Genomic DNA, 22,898 nt, shown 5'->3' with positions numbered 1-22,898 from the left:
ATCAACTATATATTCAGAAGACAAACAGAGAAATTTACGCGAGGGCGACTTCTTCTTTGTCCTCTTCCAAACGTCATTCGCCATTAAGCACACAACATTGTAAATCATATCAAATTAAAACACACCAGTAAATTACAGCAGACCAGCACAGGTATTAGTCATCGCGTCCTCTTCTTCCTTTCTTCTTTCTTCGATCTTCAATCTCGATCTTCAATCTTCAGGTCAACCCATGTCCAAAAAAACTATCTGACTGTCCATTGGGGTTGTGTTTTTGTTTATACAGCCTAGAACTTGGTCTGCCTCACAGGGGCGACGAGTCTCCCAGCTGTAGATGAGAAATTTAGCCAGTGCGGTACAGCCGCTAGCCTGGGGTCTTTAACGTGCATCACGCAGTAGTGATACATGAACGCACGCCGGTACGATGCTCATTCAGATCGAAACGGGCAAGGGTGGGGCTCGAACCCAGGATCCCTGGGTTCTGCAGCGCGAGCTTTCGCTCCACATGCTCCGAGCTGGTGTGCGCTAGACCACTCGGCCACCGATCCCCCCATCTCACTGTCCACTAGGCTAATGGATGGTTGGCTCACGCACCCGGGTTTTCGTTTTGCTATATGGCAAGGTTCTACTACCTCCCTCGATAGCTGGATCGCTAGGTTGGTCATTTGAGAAAAGGTACATGGAAGTGACGTAATGCAAAGGAGGAGCGTATCCTAGCAACACTCACGTGGCGGCTCTGCCCACTTTGACGCCGCTACGTCATCGCAAACTTGACACCCGTCACCCGTTTCAGCGACGTCCGGAGCCAACCACCGACGAGCGGAAGTAGCTACGCATTCCCTGAGGCGTCCCTACGCGCGGGATACGGGGTAGGATTTACTACGACGCGGGGAGCAGTTCCTGCGTTTAGCGAAGGAACGGCAACCAATCCTGTGCGTCGCTGGCCGTCGCATCTGTTCTAGTACAGGTAAAAGTATTGAAAAACAATCAAAACCTTTTGGGCGTTGTTAAAACAAACCGCTTTTTTGTACCCTTTTGCAATACATTTAAGAATTAATTGGAGAGAAAGTTGTTTCAATATTATGCGGGATGTGCGCTACGTGCCTTCTTCAAACCAAAATGTCGAACCACGAGGAGCCGGGTGTGCCGGAGGCAGCGGAGGGGTCGACGGAACCAACGGGGAGCGCTCGAGTGACGGCTGCTTTAGTCAGAAACAATTTTTTTATCTTTCGAGAACTTGCTATTGCTGTGCTCAAATAAGAATGTTTGGCGCATCTGTGATAATTCTTTCAAAGCGGTCCAGTGTCTATATGGTGGTATGCTAGTCAGAGAATATGTATTCTTTTTTTCCTTTCGAAATTTAACTATTGTGCTTAAATAAGACCAGAGTGTTCAACAAGATATCTGTGATATATACTTAAGGCTGCGGTCCCACGGCAGCCACCTTGAACAAGACGTCAGTTCAACCAATAGATGGCGACACGCACCCGTGGGGTGGCCGAAACATTGGTTCACAGTGGGATGGCTCGAGCACCATCACGTTCCCCTCGTGGCCTTGCTCGCGCCGCTGCCAGCTGTGCTCAGCTAGCTCAAGTAGCGTGGCCCAGCAAACGGATGTATGCGAGAATGTCAGGCTGGGTATAAATTGTTGTCTGATATAGGGAGGTGCGGTCGGCGGTTGTAACGTGCTTTCGCAATAAATCTTACCAAGAAGGAATCAAATGTTGATTGACGTGTCAATATTCTATCAATGAAAATTTCCTCTGCAGGAATGCACGCTCAGTAGACTCAACCAGTGGAAGCGGACGTCGAGTAAACTGCTTCGCGATTTACGGTACTTACCTCACCATTTTAATGACGACAAAAATAACATCACGAAATATTGTGTTTCACGGGGTCCGGAAGATGTTGTAAAGGTTGTTACATTATAGTTCCCGGAAAACAAACGCCGTTGCAATATTTTCGGAAGTACCGACACACATTATGTTGTAAGTACAGCTTAGGGAAACCATCAGAAGAAATAGGAAGACGTTTATTTGCAATGAAGACGCTATGAATGAACGGCGTTTAGCGACGGCAAGTTATGAGCGTTCGGGAATTTATAAGTTGACGTGATTGCTAACCATGGACATGCGGACAATGAAGACCAGTTTTGTCGGGAGATGGTGTTGTGGTGATGACCGGATATCGGACGACTCATGGCAGACGAACAAGCAAGTTTCTTCTCAGCGATTGGTAAGTGTCCAGTTTCAAGCACAACACGTGGCTACCGACGTTGTCGACGTTTCGAACACTTACCGCTTTCGACAAAAGTCCTGGCACCTGGGCTAACTTTGTGGAAAGACTCGAACAGTAACTGAAAACGATCCACTATTCAGTCGGTGGGTGGCGAAACGTATCCACATCTGCGGAGTCATGTACGATGCGTACTCTAAGTGGCCGGAAGTTTACACGATGTCTGCCACGACGTCCAAACACGTCATTGACCTTCTACGGTCTCTTTTACCTACTTTTGCCCTACCGAAAATACTTTTTTCTGATAACGCGCCAAATCTTGCTTCAAATAAAATAAACAAGTTTTTGAAGAAAAGAAAAAACAGCATCAGGCATCACATTAGTGCACCATACCATCCTGCAACTAACGGGCAAGCAGAACAGATGGTGTGCGAAACGAAAAAAAAATCCCTTTTGAAACTTACGGAAGAAGCAGTTCAGTGAAGAATCGCCAGGTTCTTGTTCCGGCAGCACGCGTCGGTCTCATCTTACACGGAAAAAAAACCGCCGAAGCAATATTCGGCGGAAGAATAGCCACACCCCTCGATCTCATGATACTATCGCTTACGAACAAAAATCGAGAGATACCCACATCGGGAGTAATGGCAGTTTATTCGGTCGGACAACTCGCCTACGTGAGGAATTTCAGCGGAAGTCTGGCCTTCCATGTAAAACTTGAGTAGAAAAGGCTCTATGTTGGTTGACCAGGAGGTGTCATCTCTCTGAATAGGTTGGATATCAATGCCCTTAAGTGTAAATATAACTAAATCACAAACCTTTCTTTGTGTATTGTGTAACTGCCCTTGTATTTGATAGTAGAAGCTACGGTGGTGATCTGGACCTTTCACACCATGCTCCTTTTTCTTATTTTTCGCCTCATACTCTTTTGTGGTTTAAGTACGCTTCAAGAATCTTTCGGAACGGGGACACTTTACGTCAACGAGGCCATTTGTTCCAAGTAGTCAATCAGGGAATGCTGCTAGAAATCCGTCCCTCATATTAACGAATAAGCCGCACTTCTGCACAGTGCAGTTTTCCTGTTCCACGTACAGTTGTAAAGCTACATCCTCATTGATTCTACCATATACTGTTGCGGGTGAAGAAAGTCTTTGGGTACACGATACTTGAAACCAGTCTGGCACTGTACGTTGTGGTTCAACACCCATTAATGTCGTCGTCCTTATAGAGCCTCATCATTTAATCATTACCTCGTCACCTCATATTGCTCTTCATCAACAGTAAGTACAATAGGCTACCGCCACATTACAATCCAAGAATTGAAAAATTAAGTCGTTCAGTCCTTCAACCAGTTTATAATTTATATAATGTTATTACGTTACATTACCTCGAGACGATCGACGTCCATTGTCGATCTTCAAATACTTATACCTGTATATAAATTAGACGCACAAGGGGGGTTGGTTGCCGAGTGCATGGTCTAGCGCACACCAGCTCGGAGCACTGGGAGCGAAAGCTCGCGCTGCAGAACCCACCCCGCCCCTGCCCGTTTCGATCTGGAAGAGCATCGTACCGGCGTGCGGTCGTGCATCACTACTGCGTGGCGCACGTTGAAGACCCCAGGTTTTCGGTTGTACCGCACTGGCTAAATTGCTCATCTACAGCTGAGACACCAGACGCCCACTAAGGCAGACTAACTTCCGGCTGAATAAACATACACACAACAATTTGCAATTAGACGCATAATAACAAAGAACACAGTGTGCCGCCTCTTTTCTTTGGATGCCTTTTTTTCTAAACCAGCGCAAGCTCGTGCGTTCTCTCTTTTGAGACGGTTAGAATGGTCGCGTATAAAACCCGCGTTTCTCCAACCCGCCCGCTTCCTCCTCTTATTATGTGTATTTGGTTATAACTAAATAAGCTATAATAATGGTGTATTATTCATATTTGCTTTCAGTTTCAGTCAGGGAAAAGGAGTTTCGCGGCAAATAGAGCCAATAAATGAGCTGCGCTTAGAGTATCGGCACTCTCTTCCCCGACAGTGTTGTGAACGCCGCCATTTTGGTGCTTGTGCAGAGCAGGCGCAACTGCCGATCGTCATGATTCAAAAGTGCGACATCGTCAGCATTAAATTCGGTGTTAGGAAGCTCATGTAATGTTGCTTTGCTTGGTCGCAAACTGTTTAAAGTGGGGGACGGAAAAGCGTTTCTTGTGATTTCAGATGAAGCTTCAAATAACTGGCAACCATAATTTTAAGCCATACTAAGGCCAAGCGTGGCTACTCTGAAGCGTAGCTTATTTAATAACACTACTCATGCTCTTGTTCAAGAGGCTTGTAATACCTAGGGTGCCTCAATGTCCTTCTGTTTAGGGTGATGCCACCCTCTGTAGTACCCGATGCCGACAGCACGCGCTCAAGGGGAAAATACAAAGAAATCGACGAAAACAAAATGTCGCCATAGCACAATCAGCGCCACGAGCGCGTGCAGGGACACGCTCTTTCACGCGCTTCTGAACAAAAAATAAAAATAAAAGAGGGGGACAAAATGGCCAGATGTCGTGCTCCACCCTAAGCAAAGGGCACATGAAGTGCTCCACCCAGTAATACCTGGAGGGGCCATATCGTAAGCCCCGTGGATTCCACAAGCCACTACCTTTTGACACCTGCCTCTTCTTCATTGTTCCCGCTTGTGCCAGTAAATTAGCTACGGTTCAGAGTAACGACACTTGGCCATATTGTGGCTTAAAATCATGGTTGCCAGTTATATGAAGCTTTATCTAAAATCACAGGAAACGCTTTTCCCTCCCTCACAAATGTTTAAACAACCCGCGACAGAGCATTGCAATATTGCATCAGCTTCCTAGCACCGCATCTAATGCTGAGGAAGTCGTACTTTTAGATCACGATGATCGGCAGTTGCGTTTGCTCTGAGCAAGACCCAAAATGGCGGCGCCCAAAACAATTTTGGGGAACGGAGTGCCGATACTTTAAAGCTCATTTAGTGACTCTAGGCATAAAGTGAACTCGGGTGTATTCTTTTCCTCTTCGTCTTCATTGTTTATTGATTTCAATCATATCGAATAATGAACACATTATATCACGCTACGCTTGTGTGAATATTGGTCTTAGATTTATTAGCCTGACCCAGTACTTAAACCATTCAGTTATCGATAGTAAATCTTCCAATATATTTTTTAAATGTGAGGGTAAAAAGACACGGAGATTGATGATGATACAGACGCCAACGCCGCCCTCGGAAATTGTTTGAACATTAGAAATCAGCAGTTTGTCTGCCATCCGCCAGGTAGCGCAACAAAACACCCAAACAGTTTTTAATTGTTTTTAAACTTACCTAACCTCTACACCTATTAAGAAACCAAAGCAATATCATTGTGAAAATTTAATACATCGCAATGTATATCTATTCCAAACTATAAATGTTATTAAATGCCAATAAATCTGTTTGATGTCCAAAACAGATATGCGTCAAAAACAGGTAAGTTTGAAGGGCTCCTGGAGCGTTATGACTTTGAAAATGAAAAAAAGCCATCGTCCACCTCTTGGGCAACTATTGTAGCTCTAAATGTTATAAAAGATTTTATCATAGTTTAATTATTTCTTCAGCGGCATTTGAACTACCATGACACGAAGCACAAAAAAGTGCTACGTTTGATATAAAATATCTAAACAAAAAAAATTTACACAACATTAAGTTTTTTTCTGCATATTACCAATTATAAGCACTACATCTGTAGCTAATTTCATTGCCCTAGCTCTTGTCATTAAAAACATATTTGTGCGGAAAAATGTCAATTTTAGGGCAATATTTGGAGGGATGAAAAAAACAAAGTAGTGCAAATATAAAAAAAGTGGATCGTTAGATTCTGCTCCGACATCATCTTAACAAAACTGATATATTGGAACCGTGCTATCTTTAATGGATCGTTCATAAAACATGAACTAGCGGAGCAAGTGAGGGTCCGCGCCATCATATTCGCAACGCTACAAATGCGCATGAACAGTAAAAACTAACACATACATAATATCAAATGAAAGAGGATTACATTGCCTTTCAAATGACATAAATCCCAAAAAACAGTATTTAAAAGGAGATGAGTAATGGCCTGCCGAAAAGTACCTAAACTGCCACATTCATTGGGACCGTGGCCTTAAGATTGCCCAATTGCTTACATGGTTCCAGTCGATGCTCAGTTTTACTTCCAAGAATGAAATATTACATTCCATGTTATCACACTTTTATTCATGAAGTTACAGGTTTTTTTTTAAGAAATAAAGCAATTTTCAAAACAAACTACATGTGCACTGTCTTGAGATAACACAATCACCTAACTTTGATGAAGTACCACAAAAGAGATAATAAAATGGAGCAGAAGGCAAGACGCTTTGAAGCATTTGTAAAATGAAACAATGTCCATGACAACAATATCCCTGGTTCAATCAGCAACTAGAAAGCAATCTCTGCAAAAGCAAGCATTTCTTTCTAGAGGTAGTCTAAATTACTTCTGAGTTCTTTGCAAGGGCAATCTAGATGACCTCTTGGTCTGGCAACTAAACCTCCGAACCTTTTCTGTCACTGTCGATAAAAAAAAGGCTGTATCAATTTCACCGCGATGCACTCGACACGTATCCGGAGGCAGCACGCTGGCTGTGCGACGAACTTCACAAGGTGTAGGAGCTGAAGAGAGTATGTAGCTTGTGGACGGCCATGCCTGTGGAGCAGGAAGCGAAGTGTGCACTTTACGGCTTCCACGGGGAGGGCTTCACTGAGGGCAAGGATGTGACGGGGTCCTTGGTGGTCAGGATCTCAATCCTGGTGGCGAGAGGTTCCCTGTCGCTGGCGGCGTCCGTGCTGGGCACCACCGCAGCGAGGGCGCTGAGGGGCTTCCCGACGGTGTCCCTGGTGGTCGGGACTACCGTCGTGGCGGCGGACCCTTGCGCGTGGCGCTCCGCACGGGCACGTCTGCGGCGGGTTCCGAACCGGGCGACAAGGCGCTGCCTCAGAGCCTTCCCCCTGTCCGAGAGGCCGACCGGAAGGCCGACCGGAGGGCCGGCAGGAGCCAGCCTCTCGGGAGCCGACGCTGACCTCTCCGAGCTCGGCTCAGAACCGTCCGAGCTCGGCTCAGACTCCAACTCTGACTCTTCGGGGTCGGAGTCTGACTCCGGTTCTGGCTCGCTCGATGCAAGGCAGATGTTGTGGAGCACTGCACATGCCGAAATAATGGCGGTGGCTGTTGAAGGGTGGTAATACAGAGCCTGGTGCCTTTGCAGACACCGGAATCTGTTTTTCAACAGCCCGATGCAGCGCTCCACAACAGACCTGATCGAGGAATGCGCCTTATTAAACCGGCCGCAAGCAATGGAGGTCGCGTGGTTCCCGGGAACAGGGGTGATGAGCCAAGGCTCCAAGGGGTAGCCGCTGTCACCTGCACATGTAGAGGATGGAACATATGACATTCTTTACTTTTTAAAATGAAAGGCAAGAAAACAGCTGTGTGCAACTATGTCAATTATAATGTAACTTAAGTGTGACTTAAAAGTGTGTTAATATTTCTGCACTACAGTATCAGTTTACATTATATTTAATTAGCACCAGCTTGCCTGCAAACTCCCTGTTATTTCATGTAACTATATGTTTTCCTGGTGGGTTGTATGGGATGTGTGCACAATTCCTTAGGGGTGCTGTGTTGCATGCAAGTGCATTATTAGGCCCTTGCATCCGACAGATAACAGCTCTGTTGCTTTTGGGAGTGTGGCCGTGACCTTAGGCACGGGCAGAGCAGAACACGCTGGCCTTGTCTTTGGCAAGCAAGGGGATAAGGCGCCAGTTCGACGAACCTCTTTCCTAATCCTCGGTGGAGTTGGAGATGGGGAAAAGAGAGGGGGTAATTAGATTGGAAAGGAGTCAGGTCCTGTTGGGACACGGAGGGTCTAATAGGAGGAGCTATATAGGCAGACCGAAGAAGAAGGGTCAGGGAAAAGAATCCAGTGTGTGGGACAGAGACGACACGAGGACAGATTTGGCGAGCCCCAAGTGGCCAAGGAGGAATGGATCCCATTCCGTACAAACTGACGACCGTCAAAGCGACCAGGCAAGCCCCCAGGGATCAGCGAAAGAGCTCCAACTTCATGCAAAAACCAACCAGCAAGCGGGTACAGGCAGACAGTAACAGTGAGCGGGCCGAACCGGACAGCGACTCGCACTGCGGTTGCATGCCTTGCGCAGTCTATCACTGTCGTGAGATTGGTGTAGTGTGGCTTTCGTAGCCTGCAGAGTGTGAGAGTTATGTGGACATAAACAGAGATTAATGGCCACACTTTGGGTGCTGTCTCACTTCAAGGAGTTCCAGCAACTGTGTCTGTGTGCCTCACAACAAGCACAGTACGTGTGGTACTGTGGCTTTCAAGCAGTGGGAGCCACCGTGTGCGTAAGGAATGAATTTAGTATGCTCACCAAGCAGGAACCGGCCGTCGCGTGGCAGCTGCCCTTGCTCGAGTTGGTTTCGGAGCCAGGAAAATTGCCACACGAAGGAGTCGTGCACCGACCCGGGATACCGTGGGTCGATGCACATTATCCGGCAGTCGGCGTCACACACCTGAAAGTGAGAGAGATATTGACATGTAATTACCTGAATCCACAAGTAGTAGATTGTACTTATGGTTCACAAAGCAGTCGCAATTTCAGAACCTTTTAAGTTATTTTGTCTGACACATGCATGTGAACACACCTTCCTGGATGCAAGGTACAACTAACTACCTTAAAACAAAAATAATGTGTTTTTTTTTTTTTTGCGGAAGCTTGCACGTTTTAACAGACAAGTATTATTTTTGGGAGAAGAGCCTCATGGCTCACATGCTACGTAGAGCACACGCTCGCGCAGTCGTGAGACCCCACAGCCCGCAGTCATAAAACGGCATACTTAAACCGTATCGGCAATACGTTTTTTTTTTCCTACAGATTTGAGGCGCGTTTTGACAACGTAACATGAGTGTACTTACCGCCATCACGTTGAGGGCGTAGAAGTACTTGCGGCACCAGTACGCCGCCTTCGTGACGGTGGGGTCGTTCTTGGACGGGCCGACGATGGAGACCATGGTCCCGTCCACGCAACTGATGACGCCGGGTATCCTGCCGAACAGCCTGAAGCCCTTCTCCGCGTCGAACCTCTCGCTCGGCGTCTCGGGGAAGTGGATCCAGCCACGCTGGACCCCGAGACGACGCACGATAGCGACGGACACGGCGCGGACCGCAACGCTGACTCTCTTTTGGTCCCGCGCTACGTGTTCGTCGCTCACCACCATGCCTTGGAAGCTCCCCGTGCCGTAGAAGCGCAGTGCACACAACACTTGAAGCTCCGTAGTCATGACCGTCCACGAGGTACGCACTCTCCCCACCTCCCGTTCCTCGCGAAGTTCGTCGCACAACCACCGCACCACGATCTTGGGCAGGCGGTATTGCTTCCAAAAGATCTCCTCCGGGAGCTCGAATGCATCGCGGTGTCCGCGGTGTTCCCGATACAGCCTTTCGGGCGAAAAAAAAAGCTCTATTAAAGAAAAAGTCGAATTGACGAGACGACGACGCCTCGCCGCCGAAAACATGCTGCCAATGACACCTAGTTCCGAGCAAGTACCTTTTGAAACGTACTCGGTACAAAACGAAACGTCATTTTGTTGTCACGTCCGGTAGCCGACTCCGCCCAGTTTTGCCGACTCCGCCAACATTTTTCTAGGGAAATTACGTCACTTTTGTTTCCAACCAATCAGACGTGATGACGTCACTTCCGTGTACTAAAAAAAGGTACATGTACAATGTCGAACCTAGCTATCCAGGTCTTTGAGTTTAAACAGCACGTTTGTGTCGCTAAATCTTGGCCCACATCCGAAATCACGGCTGTGGACAGCTAAATGGGAGTACGCGTTACCTTATAATGAACTGTGGTGTTCGCGTAGATGAATGTTGGGGTAACGTTCCGTCTGACCTATATATGAGTGACCGCATGAGAAAGGTATTTCATAAACGGTCCCCTGTGCACAGGACACGGACCTCATGCCATGCTTGACGCGACAACCGAAAATTTCTGGCTAACTTTTCCTGCCAGCACGCTTATTAACCACGTTTATAATCCTGCTCAGTTCGTTGCACGCTGAAAAAATTACGTTGACCCCATACCTCGAACCAACTTCCTTTATCCCGTGTGAAAGACGATGAATATAAGGAATAACGGCGACATTTTTTTTGTCTATCTTGGCTTTTTCTTTGTCAGGGTTTTGGGCATCAATCTTTATGTACCGAGTCACCTTACCACAGGCTGAAGTAATAGCTGTGTCGGGAAAATTAGAGTTTCTGAGTCTAGCGGCCTGTGCTGAGAAGCTTTCTGTCATCTTATGAAAACAGGTTTTTGTCAACGCTGACTGTAAGCACGAATACGCAATACCGTTTTTTACGAGCTTTGTGTGTGCCGAACGATAGTCTAGTAATTTCTTCGTGGATCTGGGGTGGTGCATCCAGCACACATGATCTTCTTTCACGTCAACTAGGATATCTAAAAACTGGATTTTGTACTTCTTAGGAGACTCAGAGGTGAAGTCCTAATCCTTCCTCCTCGAACGTCCCTAACACTTCACTCATTGTTCTACTAAAATATTTTTTCTCTACGAAAACAAAGTAATCATCTACATATCTAACAACTTTTTTGGTGCTCTTCACCAGCCTGTGCTCAAGGGCCCTATCAACTTTACCTAGAAATATACTGCTCAGCATAGGGGCCACTCTTGAACCTATACATACACCTGACGTTTTTACATAAACGTTATATTTCCAATCGATAAACGTGGATTTTAGATAATAGACAATAGCTAAAGGAACCCTTCTACTGAGACTCCACTTTTGGTCCTAAACCTCCCTTCATCGTTGCGCTCAAAAATACATTCTTTTACGCTCTTCATGAGCTCATGATGGGGCATAGAGTAATATAACTCTTCCACATCTATGCTAAATGCGCTACATCCTTCTGGATTGTTGTTTTTGAAGAATTTTATCACAGACATTGAGTTTGGAATGTTAAAAGGGTCATCAATCTCCAGTGAGTTGAGGTGGGCCTGCAGATGTCCTGAAACTGCCCTGAGCCAGGAATCTCGCTCCGACACTACTGTGCGGAATGGTATTTCTGGTTTATGCGTCTTTGCGGTAAAAAATACCTCTAACATAAGGTTTTTCTCTTTCTTGGCTTCAGCTAAGACCTTTCCTGCAGGTTTAAGCTACTTAGAAGCTTCAAGGCTTGAGCTTTAACCTTTGCTGGCTGTTCCGTGACCTGCCTAAAGTTCTTCTGTACAGCTGTGTTAGCCCTCTCATCAAAATTACCTTCCGGCAGAATAACAAAAAAGCCCTCTTTATCAGACAACAGAATACGCAACCCATAACTTGTCAGATAGCCGATAACCGGCCCTAAATTTCTGCTTGTAGGGTGCTTCCCTTCGTTTTTTGACAAAATTCCCACGCACTCCCCGATGCATCTAGGCCTTTGTTCCTCCGCGACCCGCCGTGACACTGACCGTGATAAAACCAGTTTATCTTCCCGGCCCAACCCCGGCTCAAAGCGAAACTTTGGTCCTTTTTTTTAAAGATCTTGGTGCACCTCTGGAACCGACTGCCCTCCAAGGATCAAAATCTTGCCTTCTTTACTAGGCGTCTTCTTCTGGTTGAGGTAGCGTGAGGCGGACTGTATGCCAAAGGAACTCAGTGGTCTGGACGGAGATCTTAGTCCATTCTTGATACAGGCGGAAATCTCGAGGATGCCGTGCGTTGTTGGTACATGCCACCCGAAAACAGTCCTTGAAGAAGCGAACTTGATGCCACCACTCGGATCTTAAAACTCGGCACATTCTCCTTGAATGATCCGGCGACGGAACCAACCACCCGGAGACAGCTTGTAATTCTGGTGGGCACATAGACATGTTTGCGTACCACGCTGCCGCCCTGGCCTTGCACACGTAAACGGCGATTAAGGCAGACAAATATGAAGGTTCCGAAAGAAGGCGAGGAGAACATAGAAAAGAGCCCTTTGTAGTAGAAATGAAGCTTACTACAATGGAAAGCTGGGCGAGTTGGTATGAATCCATTTTGAAAAACAGCGCGAATAACACACGGACAAGAAGTTATTATATGCCATATTCTTTTTTTTCTACATTTTTTTTTTGTATGGTAGAGTGAGTTTGATACTAAATATTCGACCTCTCTCATAACTTTTAGCGTTCATTGCATTTCGCATCGGCACCCAAAAGACACTCATGTTTTTCGTAGTCACAAGTGTTTTTAACGTTGCATATTTAGTATCGTCAAAGGAGATGGCGTTTATTACATTGTAAACTTTTCTTTATTTTTGCGAACTAATGGTTTGCAATTTACTTCCTTAACCCCGTTTAATCTTGCACTAATTATACATTTTTGAGGATTATAATTAATTTTTATAATTATTATACATCTACGTCTTTGCACGTAGGTTTATATTACTAGGACCAAACGAAAAAACGAATCCCGTTTTTTTTGCTCGCATAAATAAAGTACACACCACGAAAAGCTGAAGCTGTTAAAATGTGACGCTAACAGTAATAATATCATGCAAAAGTTAAAAAAAGCTTTGTTATTAAAAAAAAAAGCCAGAAAAAGAATTTGCATTAGGTCGCCATTTTTTGGCCATAATCTTCACAAAAACCGAAAAATCCCTATTTGGGTGACTGTATCGTTCATTTCAGTTATAAAAAATGTCAGCATAAATAAAAAAAATATATGTGCCCCCAATGCCGTCTCCTGTTTTGATAAATGTTAGCTTTATGTGGGCATCGACTCAGAAATAAATCGCTTTTCTTTTATATTTTTTCATCTGGGTAACACCATGGTCTTTAACTCACATTTGATAACAACCACCATTAGCATGATATTTTTTCAGGGTTTCAGCTTTCTGTTATGCGTAGTTTATTATGTGGGCCAAAAAACCGGGTATCATTTTCTCGACGCGATCCGTCACATTGCATTAGGTGCGTTTTCGTATAATCTATGATATATGAAGCTGCAGGCCACCCAAATTGAAAAATGACAGATGAAGAACAATGCTGGCCAAAAACGGCTACATCATTGATCAGGCTGTTTGAAATTAGTAGCTAAAATAAGCGAAAAAATTTCGCCCAATGATAACAACAATTGAGCGTGGAATTGTTAAAATTCAGTCTAGCAACATACTCCTAACGATCTGGAAGACTGCGCCCAACGTCGTGTAAACCACTTGTCTATTCGCGCTTAATTATGTGCTTGAAGCAAACTAACAGTGATTAATAATAATGCTACCATATAAAAAGATACTCATTACATAATTTTAGACAGACTGGGCTTCAAATGAAAATGCTCAAATGGCCAGTGAAGTTCCGCAATCGAAGATACATAAAATGCGCACAAAATGCCCCCCCCCCCCCCCCAAAAAAAAAAAAAAAAAAAAGCTACACAGAAATAGCGATGAACGTCCCGTTTCGTTTGTTTCTTTCTAACCTGTTTTGCAGCTTTTGCGTCAAAGTTCTTAGAAGTAGCTTTGGTAAACCGAAATCATCAGAAATAATAATCAAGGCTACAGCAACGTTAATATTCCAATATCAATGACATCCTCAGAAAGTCAAGGTGTGTGACAAGTATTGAGCGTCTCATTATCGCTCGGGAGCCAATGAAACTGCGTCATCGGCCGATGACAGCAGCAGAAGAACCAATCACGAAGCTTGAACATAACAGGCCACGCCCCGCGTTAGCCCACGCCAGATGTGGGCACAGCGCGTGCGCAGAAGCCAAATTTAAAGGAAAGAAGCGTCGACGCATGCGCAGTACCGACGGCAGCGCCGCCGCAGTGGTGCGACGTCAGAGGCTTGAGTTCGTTTGTAGACTTCGTCATGATCGGACACCGGGCCTATCTGCTGTGTGGCAGCACGAAAAACAAAAGGAACTAATTTTGAGTCCTCTGCGTTAAGTTGTGATGAATGAGCTTTCTAAAACCTATCTTGCGTCTGCCGCAGGTGTGGTCATGTTTGACGAAGCTGTCGGCATCTGGCTTTTGCACAGCGCTCCTAGGTTCGTTGAAAACCTTCATGGTGGGGCCTACACCTTCCCGGAAAATGCCAGAGAAAACGCTCAGATCTTCGTCTGCGTTACGTTCCCGGCGACCCAGCTCAACGCCATCGGTGGGTGATTTCGGTGAATCGTGAAAGCACTTTATGTTCGCACTAATATCGCTTTGGATGAGTTTGCATTTTCAAGGTACAACGATACATCCGGGAGATAAAAACAAAAGCCCTAGTGGAAGAAAATGAACTTAGTGTTCCTCTTCGATCATGGTCAAACGTTTAATGAGTTTTACACAACAAAGCTGAGTATCTAATTTGGAGGGATGAATTTAGGTGTAAGTTCCCACGTTCAAGAGTTTTTCAACGTAGCTGCTAGTCTGCGGTTCTGACATCGATGGCGTAATAGCGACTACAGGGACGCACGTAATGTCGATGAGTGTTGTACAATGTACAACACTCATCGACAATAAAACGGGCGGAAATGGAGATCCGAACCAGGAAAAATCACAGCGTTCAGTAACTCGAGCTTTCGCCAAAGTTTTCCTGAGCAGTGGTACGCTATGCTTGAGACAGAATTCTGTGGGGACGAAGCTAAAGATTTGTGTGTTCGTGCATTCGTGCAAATTGAGTACCGAACAAAACTTTCCGTGTGCACTATATACTTTCTCTGAAATTTCACAAACACATTATCATCGAGTACGGCACTCTTGACCACCGATCTCCTTTTCATAGCGTAAATCTACGGCATTCTGAACATAACACTGAAACCGGTGATTATATATGTGACCACAGAACTAGGTTACATTCATACCCAATTTAAGCTGACCCTAGCTAGTCAGGATACATTACTGTATTGACAACGCGTTTCTTTGCATAGAAGATATTTCGGAACAGTTCTAAGATGTAAAGCATTTACTAAATGTGAATAATATATGTTGGCATCGTACATTTTTAATTAATAGCATTTTGTAGATTGTTGGAAGGTTCACATCAGCGTAGCATCCACCGCGCACAGGGAATGTTACGCAGTAAAATGAAATGGAAAACATAGGCCCTTGCACATAGAAAGTTAAATCGTCCACCGAATGTACATTGAGGTGCTCAGTTTTACGTTGTGAAATCTAGAGGTGCAGTTTTCTTTATGAAAAATTAAAAAAAAAGATATCAACGGCAGGCGACCGAGTTATCGGTGAATTTTACTTATGGCATGAACTCCCAAAAGGCACAGGGACCAAACAACGCACTTTCTTGTCTGCTCGCTTCACCTATCGGGTGATGACCACCACAGCTTACGTTCATCACTAACTCGGTCATCTGTGAACGCGCCCGCAATGAACTTTGGCAAGTTTGTTGGTCTCAGTTTTTCTGAGAAGACAGCTATGCCTTTAAATTTTACACGGGAAAGGATCGTCGCATTGTTCAGTCGGTGAAAGTTCGAACTTTCAGTGTGCAGCCTGTTTTACAGCGTAAAATCCACTATGTGCACCCTATAATCATAAAGAGTAACGGTTTAGATGAGCGATGCTTGCCATGCAAATAGAAAATATGCTCATTTCTAATTTCCAATTTGTCACATTCTAAAAGCCATATGAATGGGCTTTTTTCCTAGGTAAGTGATAAACTAACGTTTCATATGCCAAAGCGTTAATAAAACTCAAACTAGCTATTGATGTATGCTCTGTTCCGAGTGTACTTTTATGTACGTCTCGTGTTTTTTTAAACATTTGCACATTTCAATGCGCGTTTTTCCGGTTTTTTTTAAATTGTTTAAATGGTAGTTGGGAGTAAAAAGCTTTTCTAGAGTGATGATATCTCCACCAATTTATTCATCGGAAGTTTAAAAGCGTAAGAAAGAAAACCAACAAAATTATACAGCTTCTAAAAGAGCCTGATTTTCTCATCCTTATTTTTCTTACGGTTGTGCAGCCAAGCAGCTCCGCATGCAGTACGCGAACGTGTACGACAAGGGATCCTCAACGGCGATGCGTCAAAGACACGCCCAGGTGGATCTCCTCTTCAAGGACAGCTTCATACGTGGACGAACGATGAGACTGAGTATCGTCGACGTGACCAGTCTCGGAGGAAAACGATTCCTCAGCGTTGCCAAGAGGGCCAACCTGGAAGTTGGTTAGTAAAATTGCCATCCTCTCTATCGAAGTTCAAGTTGACAAATATCAGCTGCGTAAAGGTTAATGGGCAGTAGAAGTAGAACTTCTAAATTTAGAGCGCATTTTTCTGGTGAAGGTAGTGTCGCGAAAACACAAGACGAAAAGGAACGACACCCAGAAATAAGATGCAAAAGCAGTACGGCCAAGAAAACAATATACGTGCAAATAGTTACCGAACGAATTAGAACGGGTGGGTGTGTCCTTCGAACGCCCGCCCACCAGCACGTGCTCTATGGTTTCCGCCGTGCTATGGCTGCGCGCGCGCCATCGAGATGTATGAGCATAGCCTCGTCTGTACCCACGAAGCCTGGCAGTTCGACGACAGAGCCATAGAGTGCCCGGTCGCAGATTTGGAGCGCGAGGATTTGGTAGCACGAAGCCTCATGGCGAATTCAACTGGTCATTTTGGGGCGCACCGGGATCGACTTTTCTGGAGCGAGCCTAGTTCACTGGGCGATCGGGATCGAGACCGACGTGTTTCACTGGTCGTTTTGGATTAGCTCCCGCTCCAGATCTCGATCTGGATCCGAGAAAAGTCGCTCCCACGATTTCGGGGGATTCAACCGGAAGCCAGCCGGGCCAGCCCTCGGCGCACACACGTGACTTCCTTTCTCGTGGGGCATCTCGCCTGATCTCGCCCATCTCGCCTCAGAAGAAGAAGAAGCACGTCGCAGGCTGGGCTCCTAGATTTTCTCCACATCAGAAGCATTCGCAATGGCCGCTTGCTTACCCCTTGGCTCGACAGCCGATTCGTTTTCCAAAAAGGAGAAGAGAAGGTATTTTCCGCGCTACGGGCATTCCGGCCATCTTTGCTAAAAGTGCCTGAGCCATTCCTGCCGCTCGTGCGTCGAACACGTGTTAGCGCAGCGATTGCGAAAACGTCTTCGAAACGACCGCGGCGGCCGCGGAAAGGGGATTTCCGGGCAGTTGAATGACGGGAAGGCATCCGCCGATTTCGGAGCAGTGGTCATGTTCCACTGGGGATCCGTAGGCGGTGCGATCCCGTTCGGATCGTGTGCTCCGGTCCAGATCTGGTCAACTGATACCGGCGCGCTCCAAAACACCCAGTGGAATTCGCCATCAAAGAGCCATTTCTTCGGGAAACCTGGACGTCAGCGCACAGCTTTTGCAGCGGCGACGACCCGAAGAACACTTGTTCGCTCGGGAGAAGTGTGTTTCGGCGTCTCGCCGTAGCGTGGCGCTAGTCACGTGACTCTCCTTTCATCCGTTGTCTGTCGCTCCACTTTCCTATTTCGGTGGCCGCTTCTCGTGGCGATCTGCCAGGCTTTGTCAGTATAGACCTTTGCAAAAAGAGCGCTCTGGCCGTCGCCATTTTGCGAATCGAGCGACCCCTATCAGCTAGAAATTTGTGGCACCCACCTGAGCTGTGGAAACCCGGTCAGCGTGACTCCCCACCTGCATTTTGCATTCGGAGTTCGGCGGCTTTTCTTTGAAGTTTTTATTCTATATGCCTGTTTAGGATGCTTACCCTTTGTATGTTATCTTCCACTGTGAGAACCAGGGAATACCAGGGTAGCTAAACTCGTGGAGCAAAACCTTCTTCGCTTTTTGACGTAGCGGGGGGAGTGACCAAAAGAGCGCCGCAAAGTTTCCTCCTCCCTGCGCGCGCTCAACTTCGCAACTTTTGACGAAAAGTCCCCCGCGATCCCTAGGCGGTGCACCAGAGCACGAGGCAGCGCGGGGAGGCAAGCGTTCACGCCGCTCGCTGTAAGTACGTTGTCTTTGAGCGCTCTAGCGCCGACGATCCCGTCATGCCTCGCCCAGGCAAGGAGCGAGAGCAGACGACGAGAGTTCGTCTGCTACGATGCGGCATTCGCACAGTGGAACTGAAAGAAAAAGTTGGTTTTCTGCTCGAAATTGCGTCCCGCGGGCCACAAACTCAAACGCGAGCTTGAATTGTAAGCGTCTGATATTTCACAAAGGGAGGAATCGACGGCCCGTGTTTTATTTGCAAAATTTGAGTCGTTTTGTAGCCGTACAGACGCTGAAACCTAGCAGTGTGTAATGAAAGGCCCAGGACAACCAGAGAGGCCGCGAGATCTAGCATCATTTGTGTATGGGTGAAAGGTGGAACATTTTTCGACAAAGCTCCCACAGCAGAAACCTGTGACGGATTCACTCAGCGTCCGGGAAGGCTAAACATGGAGACGTTGCCCGAGACTCAAGCAAAGTCATATTTGAACGGCAGCTATCTTGCCCCGTCATATTTTGTTGTGAGAAAGCTCTCGTTCTCAATGCTCTCACCAGGGAAATAAAAAGTCTTACGAAACGTACTGCTAGATGTTCCAAAGAACTAGATTTAAGCCGTATCCTTTCAGTGGTTCACTCATAATACTATGCGTAAAACGAAGCAAGCTCTTGCGCGTACAGTGCGATCAATTTTCTCAAGTGTATGCTGTTTTGTAGTCAGCTGGTTTCGGAAACTTAGGCCGTTTGTAGATATCTCCGACAGCCGAGTTGCTTCATTGGAAGTCATCGCAAATGGAAGTTCCATGTTGCAGCAACCAACATTTATAGATAAACGATGGCAGCGACTGGGCACTCTCGCATTCCCACACATCACGTCGAACAAAAAGGCGAGTTTCGGTTTAAGGTCGGTACTTTTCTACATCTATGGCGACAGCATCAGTCTGCATTCGGCAAGTTCGTTCGGGGCCGGTTCTGCGTGCAGCACTCCGCGGGTGCAATGCGTTAGAACACTACATTGCAAGTCTGGATCGCGAATCGGGAGCCTGTCAGTGGCCTCACCGGCGGCCATTGCTTGACGACAGGCAATACGCCGCGTCCTGTATAGACCTTTCCAGCGGCAGTCTCGAACGAAGCGATTTACAGCGCGCGTCCCTGGTTTTGAGAGTGTACGTCAGTGTTGCCCGACTGCGCTGAGCTGTGGAGTTTCTCGTCAGTAGGCTGTGGCAGCCTGCGTAGGCGCAATTCCGGACGCTGGTAGCGGCTGAATTGCTGCGTTTTCTTTTTTATTTTGTGTTCTGTGGCGAACATAATTTATAAAGGTATTTAAGAAAGCAGTGCTATATTTTTGGGAACAAAAACAAAGAAATGAAAGCTGTTTTGGCTAGCCCGTACGCGACGGAACAAATGCAACTGGAATGTTTGTTTCATTTTATGTTCATCATTTTACGGCACCGTACACTCAGCCGTGTCAATCTATATAGGTCAAAATATTTGACCACACATGATATCCGAACTGCATGGATATTCCCCGTCCACAACATGAAATTCAATGAGTCTCATCAATCGAACAATATATATTGTACGTACCCCATGGTGCCGCGTTATCCGAACAGGATTTGAGAATGGTCTCAAATAACACAGCATATTCAATATACAGTGTCGACGATAGTCACTTCACGACGATCGGACGGAATCCGGCGTGTTTTGGGGCACATGTAGAAGAGAGCAGTTTTTTTGCACAGCTTCAAAGCAAATGAACGAACGTGTCTATTCTGTCCCCACACCCCGGACCCGACCCTATCAGCTATTTTTCGCGAAAACCCGGAACACAGCCGGGAAGGCTTTTTGGAGATTATCTCAACGGAAATAATCCTCCAAGAACGTCGAACTGCCCGCGTCGCGGGCTGCTTGACGTTCGCTCTCTTCGTTCGTTTCCTGCGAAGGCCGAGCAGGCTACGAGCCCTGGTATTCTCTGGTTCTCACAGTGGAAGATAACATACAAAGGGTAAGCATCCTAAACAGGCGAATAAAGTAAAAACTTCCAAGAAAAGCCGGCGAACTCCGAATGCAAAATGCAGGTGGGGAGTCACGCTGACCGGGTTTCCACAGCTCAGGCGGGTGACAGAAATTTCTGGCTGATAGGGGTCGCTCGATTCGCAAAATGGCGGCGGCCAGAGCGCTCTTTTTGCAAAGGTCTATAGTTCTCCCTTCGTTTTCGTCCTTGTTGTTTTGGCCTATCACACCATGATGCAATACACGCAAGTCTAAGGGAGAAACAAGCAAAAATTGGAAGCTTGTATGTGGTGCCCGAGGGCGAGTATTTTATGACGTGCTGCGATGATTATGTCGGGTTCTTGGAGATAATAGACATTCGTCAAGCGTTTAAACATCGATTAAAAAAAATCGGCCGGAGCACCATTGACTTTACCGACGTCGCTTGCTTCGGTTGCTAAATAAATGGCACGTTCAGCGACTGAACAGCACGCTCCGAGTTTCAGTTTGTCACGGAAACCCTCACAGCAGTTCAAAGAAAAAGCTTTCACCATGAAGTACTATGTACAAGCGGTTAAAACGATGCAAATGTCCCCAGTAAACGCATTCTAACTTATTGTTTGCTGAGCTTTGATGACTCCGAAACCACAATAACTCTCGGTAGCCCTTGTCTCATTAAACACATCACAGTTAACGCCCAACAAAGTCGCCCTCGATCCTCAACCACACAACATTTAGTTAAACAAGATTGGTGTTCTAAGGCGTTTAATATTCTTGCCCAAAATATTGACTGTTATTTGCGGAAACACGATAGAAGTTTCATGGTAGAGAACAACCTACTAGCGTAATAAAACTGAGTTTTCCCGCTTCTCCTATAGCATGCATAAGATCGTGTCAAGCGATGACTGCCGGTGCATGGTGCCGCTCGACCCCAGCAATACAGGCCTCTATCCGCGATCTAGCCTCCTAAGAAATCAGTGGTGCCAGTGCTATTAGACATAAATCGTTTATTTGCATCGGTGCACTTATACCTGCCGGATGTCGGAACGAGGCACAAAACCGTACATCCGGCCAATATTGAAGCCAGTTTTCGGCCGAAATTGCCTCGACACTCGCCAAGAAGCAAGCTGCTTTTTCGGCGACTCCTTTGAGTAATTTATTTGTTCGGTCATATTATTGGGTCCCGGGCCACTGTTTACACTCCAAAAACGAAATGTACTGTGGTAATTACACTTTGACGAGAAGCAGGCAAGTAGCCAGAATGTTGTTTAAGGGGGGGGGGGGGGGGGCGTTCATGACAAAGTGCTCTGTGAGGGGGAAGGGGGAGAGGAGGCCCCAGCAAAATGGAAGATTTCGGGGGGAGGGGGCGGGCCTTATGCCCCCCTCCCCCCCCCCCCTCCCTCCCCCCCCCCCCCCCCCCATGCTACGTGCCTGACGAGAAGGGGAATTGTAGTTTTACATCTTGATAAAAAGCTGCAGTGCATTATCACACATTTTAAGAAACGTGTTTAAAAAATCACATTTTTAAAGGTGCGAGGTTTACATTTCTTTTATAAGGTCTATCGCTACACTTATTAGGGTGTTAGTTATGGCACACCCCACCTACATGTATAAAGGTGTGAAAATGTTTAATATACCTCTAACGGAAGACAATCTCTTTCATGTGATTACATCGCGTGCCGATGAAACGATCTGTCGATGACACGTCGTTCGATGAACTGATATGACCGCTAATGAGCGACGACTGCCAGTACAATTTCGGGGAAATAATTCTGCCGGCTGCCGGGAGACTCGACCTTACCCAAGAATTACCCCGGTTCTTGTTTGTTTCCCAACATTCTGAATTGTATACCAGCTTATTAGTACCTCTTCGATTATTACAAAAAAAAAAAAAAAAAAAAAAAAAAAGAACGTTGGCAGCTGCAAAAACTTTGACAGCCAGGCTCACAGTCATGTGGGAGACTGACAGGTGCTCGTCAGTCGCCACCATGCCTTGAAAGCTACCGGTTCCGAAGAACCGGAGCGCGCAGAGAACTTGTTGTTCCACGGTCCGAGGCGGCGAACGAAGCTCGTCGCCGAGTCAACGCACAACGGCTTTCGATAGCCGGTACTGTCGCCGAAAGTCGTCGTCGGGGAGCTGAAAGGCGTCCCCGGTGGTCTCAGTAGCGACGCCGACGGTGGCGGGAGATAAGGTCGGCCGCGGCGTACGGCACCGACATATTGACAAAGTTTAACTTCGCCTCGATCCGAAGCGAAGATCTCGAGCTCAAACCTCGGCTCTCGCAAAGTTCGGAAACGTCACTTTGACGTCAGCGACAACTTCGACAAACAAGGTTTCTTTTTTACAAAATCTTTGGAGGGGTTTGGAGCGTCAGCCGGTCGCCTAGGGACAATCTGCAAAGCATTAATTTTCGCTTGGCGTAGGGATGTAGGGACAAACGGGCGCTACGTCATCGGCGAAGCCGTTCAATCAGCGGGCTCCTCGCTCCCCTCACGCGCCGCACGCGCGCCTCGATGAACTTTGCTACATTCTGCCTCTCTCAAAGAAATGAGCGCTCGAATGATTGACACCTCGCTCGGCGCGACGTAAGCGTCGCGAGAGTTTAATGAGCGCGTTCCGCAAACTTCGGGCACAAAGTTGTGCTTGACGAGTTTAGCGACCCAGGGCTCGTAGCCCGCTC

The 22,898-nt window shown here is 46.6% G+C and overlaps 1 protein-coding gene across 2 annotated transcripts in view; it reads left to right on the top strand.

Moving 5' to 3' along the window:
• LOC8026986 (deoxyribonuclease-2) overlaps window positions 1-22,898 on the top strand; it is a 60,433-nt gene that overhangs the window by 24,131 nt on the left and 13,404 nt on the right. The window contains exons 4-5 of one of the 2 annotated variants that reach the window (XM_029977602.4): window positions 14,300-14,464; window positions 16,274-16,474. In XM_029977602.4, the coding sequence (XP_029833462.2) occupies window positions 14,300-14,464; window positions 16,274-16,474 (366 nt within the window). The remainder of the gene's footprint in view (window positions 1-14,299; window positions 14,465-16,273; window positions 16,475-22,898) is intronic. The other variant, XM_040212777.3, reaches the window with a different exon arrangement.

This window comes from Ixodes scapularis, unplaced genomic scaffold (assembly GCF_016920785.2).
Source record: "Ixodes scapularis isolate PalLabHiFi unplaced genomic scaffold, ASM1692078v2 PGA_scaffold6__148_contigs__length_123643588, whole genome shotgun sequence".
NCBI lineage: Eukaryota > Metazoa > Arthropoda > Arachnida > Ixodida > Ixodidae > Ixodes > Ixodes scapularis.
Note: the sequence above shows the minus strand (reverse complement) of the source record. Positions and strands in the feature narration are given on the sequence as shown.